General features: G+C 30.2%; 1 protein-coding gene and 1 long non-coding RNA gene across 2 annotated transcripts; one reads left to right on the top strand and one right to left on the bottom strand.

Moving 5' to 3' along the window:
* Nucleotides 1-363: 363 nt before the first annotated feature.
* On the bottom strand, nucleotides 364-3259 carry LOC148195819 (putative mannitol dehydrogenase). Its single transcript, XM_088094353.1, has 5 exons — nucleotides 3102-3259; nucleotides 2909-3022; nucleotides 1209-1722; nucleotides 960-1110; nucleotides 364-864 (listed from the first exon to the last, which is right to left on the bottom strand). The coding sequence occupies exons 1-5, from the start codon at nucleotides 3197-3199 to the stop codon at nucleotides 659-661; spliced, it is 1083 nt and encodes a 360-aa protein (XP_087950479.1). The 5' UTR covers nucleotides 3200-3259; the 3' UTR covers nucleotides 364-658.
* A 3302-nt stretch (nucleotides 3260-6561) lies between these two features.
* LOC148195818 (uncharacterized) lies at nucleotides 6562-8700 on the top strand. The gene is made up of 2 exons (XR_015780784.1): nucleotides 6562-6767; nucleotides 8523-8700. It is a non-coding gene; the product is annotated as an uncharacterized LOC148195818 (long non-coding RNA).
* The last annotated feature ends 719 nt before the right edge of the window (nucleotides 8701-9419 follow it).

The raw sequence follows: 9419 nt of genomic DNA, 5'->3' as shown, positions 1-9419 counted from the left end.
TTGTGGTGGTAGAGGGAGTAACACCCAAATATATAATAATACTATTTGTTTAATAATTTAATAAAAGTATTATTGCTCTTATAATTTTAATATATGATAAAATAATTATAGTTATTATTATTTTTATATTTTAGGAATTATTTTTTATATTTATATGATATTTATTGTTCTTATCTTATAAATAAAAAATATTGATTAAATGAGTGTCTTATGTGAAAACAAATTAAATTACTCACTCTGTTAAAAGAAAAGTTACGGTACACACTTTCTTCTACAATTTTAGCTGATTTGAGTTGAAAAAGAAACAAATTATTTGCAAACTTATTTCAAATAGAAATTAATTAGAGAGGAACGAATAAAAAAAACACAAAACATAATAATTTATTAAGATATTCAAAGTGTGAATTTTCATCACAGTATGGCACATAAACTCTTGTATAATTTGTAATGCAGGCTTATGAAGAAATTTTCTTTCAATTCTTTCGAGAATGACTGAGATGATAACTATCAATCACATAACATTGATACAGAAGAGACGTTTGGTAATCACCGACAAATGGCAACTTCATCAAATTAAGAACAGAAAAAAAAAGAACACTGCTTATTAAAGCAATAACTCCAAGTGCATTAATTCTGTGCGACATGGATGAGTAAAATATCAGGAACTTGATTTTAGTGTGTTGCCAATGTCAATAACAAATCGATATTTTACATCTGCTTTGACGAGACGCTCCATTGCTTTGTTCACATAATCAATAGGAATAATCTCAATATCAGGCTTTATATCGTGTTTGACAGCAAAATCCATCATTTCTTGTGTCTCCTTTATTCCTCCAATGCTACTGCCAGTTACACCCTTTCTCGCTGCATATAAAACAAGTATATCAAATTTACATGATAGAAAGTTCCTTCAATTGAGTAGTAAAATAGTTCTAATAATTTTCCAAGTGCGTGCATACCTAGTAAAGGAAAGATGGGTAGCTCCAAAGGCTTATCAGGTACACCAACTATGACAAGTTTCCCATGACTCTTCAACAAATCCAACAGAGGGAGCAGAGGATGGACTGCAGAAACTGTGTCTATTATACCATCCAAGGTACCCTTTACAGCCTAAATCGAAAAAATCAGCATTAGAAGTTGAGCAATAAACTATTCCTCACTGATACCCAAACTAAACCATATTTAAAAGGTTGGAAAAGAGCAAGTACCTGCATCTGATCTTCCTCACGACTTACCACAAACGAGTCAGCTCCAAGATGCTCGATGGCTTCTTTCCTTTTGTTTGGAGATGTGCTGATTACAGTGACCTTAGCGCCAAAAGCTTTGGCAAACTTGACAGCCATGTGACCAACCCCACCAAGACCAACCACACCCACATGCGTGTCTGGCTTGTCAAGTCCAAAATATATGAGAGGGCTATACACTGTGATCCCAGCACATAAGAGAGGTGCAGCAGCCTCAAGAGGTAGACCGTCAGGAATGCTGATCACAAAGTGTTCGTCTACAACCACCAGATCAGAGTAGCCTCCTTGTGTGATGCTTCCATCAACATACTTCGCTCCGTATGTCAGAATCATTTTCGGACAGTAGTTCTCGAGATTCTCATCACAGCTTTTACATGATCTGCAGGATAGAACCATGCACCCCACACCCACCTTGTCACCCACCTTCAACTTTTCCACCTTGCTTCCTACCTCTATCACTTCACCTGCAATCTCGTGCCTGCCTTATGGTGCTCATATTACAATACTATCTAATTAACATTTATTAACCTGTATCACTTATCATTCCTAAACACAAAAACATATTTGCGATGAAATGGTAGCTCATAATTTATAAAATGTATTAGCTACATCAAAGACACCAACCCACTAAGGTAATATGTAATTAAAAACAAATTACTAATGCATAAAATTTATGAATAATCACCAAAATTTGTTAATAAATTAAAATGATTGACAACTTATTTATTTCTAAACATTCATCCATAAAATACTCATCAATAAATTTTATTGAAAATTTATTGACAACAAAAAGTTTGTTTGTAATTATCTAAAAAAATTAATTTTGATCGTGATGATCACGATTTAATTTTATTCTTTTTCTTATTCTCTTTCCTTTTTTTTCTTTCAACTCTTTTTTTTCCTCTTCCTTCTTTTCTACCTTTTCTTTCTCCTCTTTTTCTTTTTGTTCTCATCTTTCTTTTTCCCTTACTATTCTTTCTCCTCTGTTTTCTCTAACTCCTTCTTTGTTGTTGGTCACCGTCACTTTCGTCGTTGTTGTCACTGTTTTTTTTTTCATCACCTCTTGTTCCTTCTTCTCATTTATTTTGAATTAATTTATAATAACTACTTATCAAAATTTGTTGAAAAATTGGTGCCCATTAAACAGACACATTTATCGGAAAAATTATCAACCAATTTTAAAAAATACAATTATCAATGAATTTATAAATAAATTTTTAAAAATTCAATCATTAGCAAATTTTAAAAAAATATTTTCAATAAATTTTATAACAATATAATCAAAATTCAAAAGTGAATTCAATCCTATTTTGGTAACGGATTTTACTAATAAATTTTATTACTAATAAAAATTATAATTTGTTGATAAATTTTATCAATAAATATAATACTAATATTGTCATAATATAAGAAAAAATCATGTCAATAAATTTCATCAAAATTTAATACTATGATATATATATATGATTAGAAAGAAGGTTGTTTGTTCTAGGACCATGGAATGACTTTCGAAGTTTGAGTTGTAGCTTAGCCATTCTGTTTGGTTTGAAATGGTTGATTTGAATAAATTTACGGAAGTGTTTGTTGTTTGATAAATAAAGTGAAGAGAATATTTAATGTTTGAAGGTGGTTGAAATATACTGGAAAAAGAGGAGGAAGCATACCCGGGTACGAGTGGATAAAAGGATGGACCCCATTCACTCTTTGCATTATGGAGGTCGGTGTGGCATATACCACAGTATAACACTTTGATTGCTACATCTTTCTCCCCTGTTTCCCTGCACCATTAGAAAACAGAACATTAAAAACATTAAACATTTTCCAAGTTCAGGAATTGAAGAGGTTTGAAATGAGTACCTTCTCGTGAAATTGAAGGGGGAAAGAAACCCAGACGTGTCTCTTGCTGCCCATCCGATGGCCTTCCTTGTATGCTCCAGTCCTGGTGTAACAGCCATTTCAAGATGTTGTACCCAACTTTGGAGGAACCAAAGATCATGGTTGTAACATTTAAAGCACCCAAAGATCAGAGATATGTGACTCACAGTGCTTCACCTATTCAATCATTAACTACCAACAACGTGCCCACTCTGCTTTCCTTTTCAAGGTCTTTTTTTAAATGTTTCATGGAAACCCTAAGAAAAAGGTTATCATCGAATAGGTGTCGTTTTCCTTTTCTTTTAATATATTTATACAGGTAACAATATATATATATAGTAACTACTCGTCGTGGATTTTATTCGCAGATACCCGTGTTCATGAATTTTTTTCCATCCCTAGTTATGACTTAGTTTGAAAACAATTTTCAAATAATAACAAACTTAATTGATTACATAAACAGTGTAATCGATTAAGCTATACACTTAAACAAATTTTGAAAATTTTTTCACTTCAAAACTCATCACAACACATATCAAAAAGATGTTTGCAAAGATAGAAGTTTTAATCGATTTTACACTTAATGTAATTGGTTAAAACTTGTTTTTTTGCCACAGTTTAAAACATAAGCTACATGATGAACTTAATTGATTTACAACATCACTGTAATCAATTATTTCATACAGAGTTGCTTTGTGTTTGTGGTTTTATCACACAAAAACATTTAGTAAGCATACAGTAGATATAAGCATAATTTTGATCACAGAAGTATGCAGACCAAACAACATATTATTATATGTATTAATCATCAAGAAATATTTTCACATTAACATATGTATTAACTCATAAAGAAACATTTATGTGCTGTCATGAAAACATATATGTGTTGTTACAATCAATGTGTTATCATCATAAAGAACAAACACATCAGGGAATGAGTTTAACACTCATATTGGTCCCCCTATCAACATAAATGATATGAACTAATCCTTATATGTTAGAGGAAGAGAGGACAAAAACACAAGGTATAAGTACTCAAAATAAAAACTCATACTTATTATGTCGTGATAGGTGTAGAAAGCTCGAAGAGAAGATCATAAGGGAAAAGTAAGAATTTAGGCCTCCACCTCCTGAGGGTGATTTCCTACAACTTCTTTCACCATCATTTCGTCATGAGAAGTGGAAGTTAGCCAACCTATGACCATCATACTCTTACACTTCTAATACCACAAAGAATTGTAGGATCTCACTTTCCTTTAAATAATAATATTATTTTTATACAAATTAGATGTTATTTTAAATAATAATATTGTTTTGTTATGTTACAAAACTCCTTGGTTAAGTAAAGCTCTCAAGATAATTAAACTCCAAAAGGTTGTCTAGATATTTTTGCTACTGTAAATGGACGGCCTGAGCACCTTGGATGTGTGTGTGTTGTTGGATCAGTAGTTGGCATTCGACATTATATTAGAGGCTTCTCTCATCAGACTTTATACGCTAGTTTTAGAGACAATTTGATAATTATGGAATCCGTCTACAAGTATCTCCTCCACCAAAACATTTTGTGTTTCCCACAGGTAAAATCAATAATCATTTTGTGCTAAGTTATGAATTGAATAATTGTTCTTTAATAATATAACATTCACATTTCCTCTGATAGGTAGAAGTAGAAAGGGTAGTTGTTTAACTCCAGTCGTACTAGGGGATGACATGGACGACAGTCGTCCATGTCAACTATATCTTATGGATGATATAGGGAGGACACTAGTGGTCTGTGGAACAATATTTAAGGCAACCATAGTTCTTCATGGTATAAAGCTATCGAATAATGAGGTTAAGATCACGATATAAGAAATTCTCATGCCATAAGTTTTAGATTTTGTGCCAACAAAAGAGATATTTATTATGGCACAGACATTTCAATATTTTCTTTCCTACCCTAGAACCCTAGATATTTGGTTGGTTCTATTTCTTACCCCTAGTATGGAGTCCGAAACCCACTATATACTTCTCAATTTTAAGTTTACATGTTATTTATGTTCAAACTTAAATACTTTTCCATGTAACAACAAACGCTTCGAGAGGAAAGTCCTAAACACAAGAAGATGTATATGGATTCATAAACCCCCAACTCACTCATGAAGCAATAAACTTGATGACATCTAAACATACGTTACCAACGACTTTGGACTAGGGAAACCAATATATTTTGTCCCTTATATTGTTGCGTAAATGTAGTTTTTTCACTTGTAAACTCCATCTGTGATTTTAAGTATAATAATTAAGTTATTATCAATTCATGAGTCATTGGTAGTTACTTGTGGTTTCCCCATCAAACAACATTATTGTGTGGTTTTGCTCTTTGTACAAGTTTTTTCCCAACCATCTTAGACAATTAATAGATTGGTAAAAACCTCAATGTTATGAACTTTCTTTGTTATATAAGTATATCCTAAAACATTCTATTTTTTATAGTTCAATTGTAGCACATATGATGTTGTCAAGGAAGTAAACTACTAAGGCTAAAAAGCTTGTGTGGTTAACGTTTGGTATTTTTTTTTATACATTTATAATTGTTTTATTGACTGATCTTCCTCAATTGTTTATAATTATGATGATATATATAGTGTAATAAACAAACCAGCTCATATGAGTATGGTTATTATGTAATGCATCGAATGACAACCATTATTCATTCCCATATTACAAGTACTTAGCAGACTTAAATAATTGCATTGAATTAAATATTTTTCTCCATTGTCTTTTCATACAGTAATTGAAATCATTGTCTTTTGTATAAAATTTCAAAAGTTCTACACCAATTTTCATTAAGTTCATTCATTACTTAAGAAAAGCTTGTGCAAAATATGGAATAGAAATGTATAATAGTATGTAATTTTTAGGATATCATAATTTGTATAACTATCTAGATTTTAGCTTATAATTATGTTTCTATTTAGAAATCATATTTTGTTGTTGTTTTTGTTTCTGTGCTAGATTTTATATGCATGTTATATATGTAGGATGAAACATAAACAAGAAAACTATTTAAAAGAAATACCAACATTAGGTGTAAGACCCATGAAAAAAAAAAAAAATATTTATAGTAGTAAATTTTAGTATTTTATTAGTAATAATAATTTTAATGGATAGAAAAATGTAAATTTTGGATATAAAATTATAGTAATTTTAGAAGGAGAGGTTCAAATTTTTGGTAACTTATTTAGTAAATTTTTTTTTAAATTGAATAGTAAAAAGTAAATAGTAAATAGTAAAAAGTAAATAGTAAATAGTAAATAGTAAAAAGTAAATAGTAAAAATAAATTTTCAGCATTAAGATTCCTTAGCATGGAAGAAAGTAGTAGGTAGAAATTAGGATCAGATTTGGTGAGAAAATGATTGAAATATTATTTTTAAATAATATTAAAATAATAAATAATATTAAAATATTAATGAATAGTAAATTTTTTACCTATAAATAGCCATAGGAGGGAAGGTTATTTTGCACCAAGAAAAGAGGAATCAAGTGAGAGCTTGAGAAATAGAGAAGAAAGAGTTAGGGAGAAATTTTTAGTTGCAAGAAGAGTAGAGGTTCTGAAGGGTTTCAGGGAAACAAATTCGGAGCAGGAGATTAAGTCTGGAATAGAGGTAAGGGGAGCTAATCTTTTTTCTTGTATATGATTTTTTATCCATGTTATGATAATGAATATGAGTTATGAGTATGTTAAAATTTTGGTAATGGTAGTTATCTATTCACTTACATAAATTTAGTTTTCATGATTATAATTTTCTTATTTTCGAGTTAGTATGGTAAAACTTTTCTTTTAATTATTTTGACCGTTGGATTTAGCTAAAATTTTAATATATGAATCCTAAAACCTATTTCTTCACTTTGACCGTTGGGATTTGTAATTAGAAGTCTGTACTTAGAGAAATAAATCCTGCATGTTTGAGTAAATTAATTACCCCTGTAGATCTGTTACTGAGTCATCTCGGTAAAATATATATTACGATTTATTTGACCGTTAGATCAACTTGAAACTTTTATATATGATTCCTAAGATATATTAATACACTTTGACCGATCGGATTATAAATTAAAAGTCTATGTTTGGAGAAAATAATTTTTAAGTTTTGAAAAATCTGATGAACACTATATTTCTGTTCTTAAGTTATTATGGTAAAAATTTCATATATATTTTATTTACCGTTAGATTGAGCCCAAAATTTAGTATGTAATTCATAAGACATATTAAGTCATTTTGACCGTTCAGATTTGTAATTAAATGTCTGTGCTTAGGGAAATTAGTTTCGCATTTTGAGTATAATTGAAAACCACTTAAAATTCTGCACTTGAGTTACCTCGGTAAAACCTCAATATCTATCTAGTTAACCGTTGGATCAACCTGAAATTTTAATATGTAGTTTATAACAAATAGTGAATTATTGTGACCATTCAGATTTGAAATCGGAGTTACAGATTTAGAGATATTAATTTCGTATCTTCTCAGGGATCTTAATATTGCTTAATTTCTATTTTTTTGATATCTATATTAAATTTCGGTGTTAATATTATATGCTGTTGTTTTAAATCTGTAAATAAGAAATTTGTTAAAAACTAGTTGAGGAACGCTTTGGCTAAGGAAAGATTTGGTACTTAAGTTGTCCATTGTGACGCACCTCTCTTTCCTGGAAGTCTACTCGACAAGTTTTTAACTTAAATCCTATTGAACAGATTATGTACTGTTAATTTATTTTGTGATATATTCAGTTTGTATGATTTCTAAAATGATTGAATTTTATTGCATTTGAATTATGCATCTGAACATGGTTGTGAACTATAATGATGTATGTGAGTATGAATTGGACATCTCAGGGAGAGATGACTATGTAATGTTGTGGTTGTTGAGTATAACTGTAGTGAACCTAGGATCGGTCTGTCTATCCTTACACTCAAAGCATTGTTCATGCTCACATAGAGAAGAACAGTGTCAGTGGTGAGAGTAGAGGGAGGTCCTCGTCTATAGCCTTTGATGGCAGAGATAGGCAGGTTGGGGATTTACCTTGCTAGTGTTGGAGAAAGACCAACAGACTATGCGAGTGCAAAGACGACTGTTGGTTCGACAGTTATACAAATCCGGATGAGTCATATGTGTGGATTTACCTTGCATAGTGTTGGAAAGTGCCAGCAGAACTATGCGAGTGTAAAGATGTGTGAGTCGTGGTTCAATGAGCATGCTATAATTGTTCTTTTATATAAATCTATGTATGACACCATGAGTTAACTGTGATATTGATATAACATGTTTTTTTTTATATATCTAGCTCACCCTTGCATTGTTTGTGTTGTGTGCTGTTTGGGTATGTTTCTCTGCTGATGATCATCCACTTGGATGGGAGCAGACGTTGTTGAGGAAATCCCTTTGGAGTAAGAGCTGGAGGATACTAAGGTTGCAGAGTAGTCTTCTTAGGAGTTTCCCATCTGAACACATGTAGTGTTCGAATCTATAAACTGTTGAAGTTTAAATTTCAGTTCCTTTTATTTCTTGATGACTGTAATTTCACATTTAATTACACGTCATGATCCGACTGTTCTCTTTATTGGAATGTTGACGTCTTTATTATGTAATAATTGTTATTATATAATAGGGATGTTACATTAGGCTTCAGTTATAGTCAAAACCAAAGAAGAAATGAGTACTTAGTTTTGGTTCAGTCCATAATCGAAGTTAATTATCATTTCAGAAAAAAAATATTATAAAAAAACAACTTTTGACCTTAATTATTACTAAAACTAAAACAAAAAAAATGTATATGACATTGATTTTTGTTAGAATCGAGACCAAATATCTTTAAAATTAAATAATAAATTTAAATCAAATAAGGTATGACCTCGATTATTATTAGAATTAAAGCCAAAAAGGATTTACAATCTCAGTTTTAGAACCGAGATCAAAGATGTTTAAAATTAAATAATAATTTTAAATCAAATAATGTATATGACTTTGATTATTCACAAAACTAAGAACAAAAACCCAAATTTCAATTATTTATTAGTTTTGGTTTAGTGCTTCAGTTTCTTTATAATTGAAGCATGTTTCAATTTATAACGGAGACATAAAATTATTATTTTTTATTTCGTCCTAATATATTTCGATTATAAAATTGATATTATTTTTGAAAACAAATTATATAGTATTTTTTCTTCGTACTAATGAATCATATTATAAATCTTATAAACTTAACCTAAATAAAATAAAAAATTTATCCTTAAAGAAACTTAAAAAAATACACATATTT

The sequence above is a fragment of the Vigna umbellata genome, chromosome 7, assembly GCF_029865625.1.
Source record: "Vigna umbellata cultivar VRB3 chromosome 7, Vumbellata_1.0, whole genome shotgun sequence".
Classification (NCBI taxonomy): Eukaryota; Viridiplantae; Streptophyta; class Magnoliopsida; order Fabales; family Fabaceae; genus Vigna; species Vigna umbellata.
This window is presented reverse-complemented; position numbering and strand designations above follow the sequence as displayed.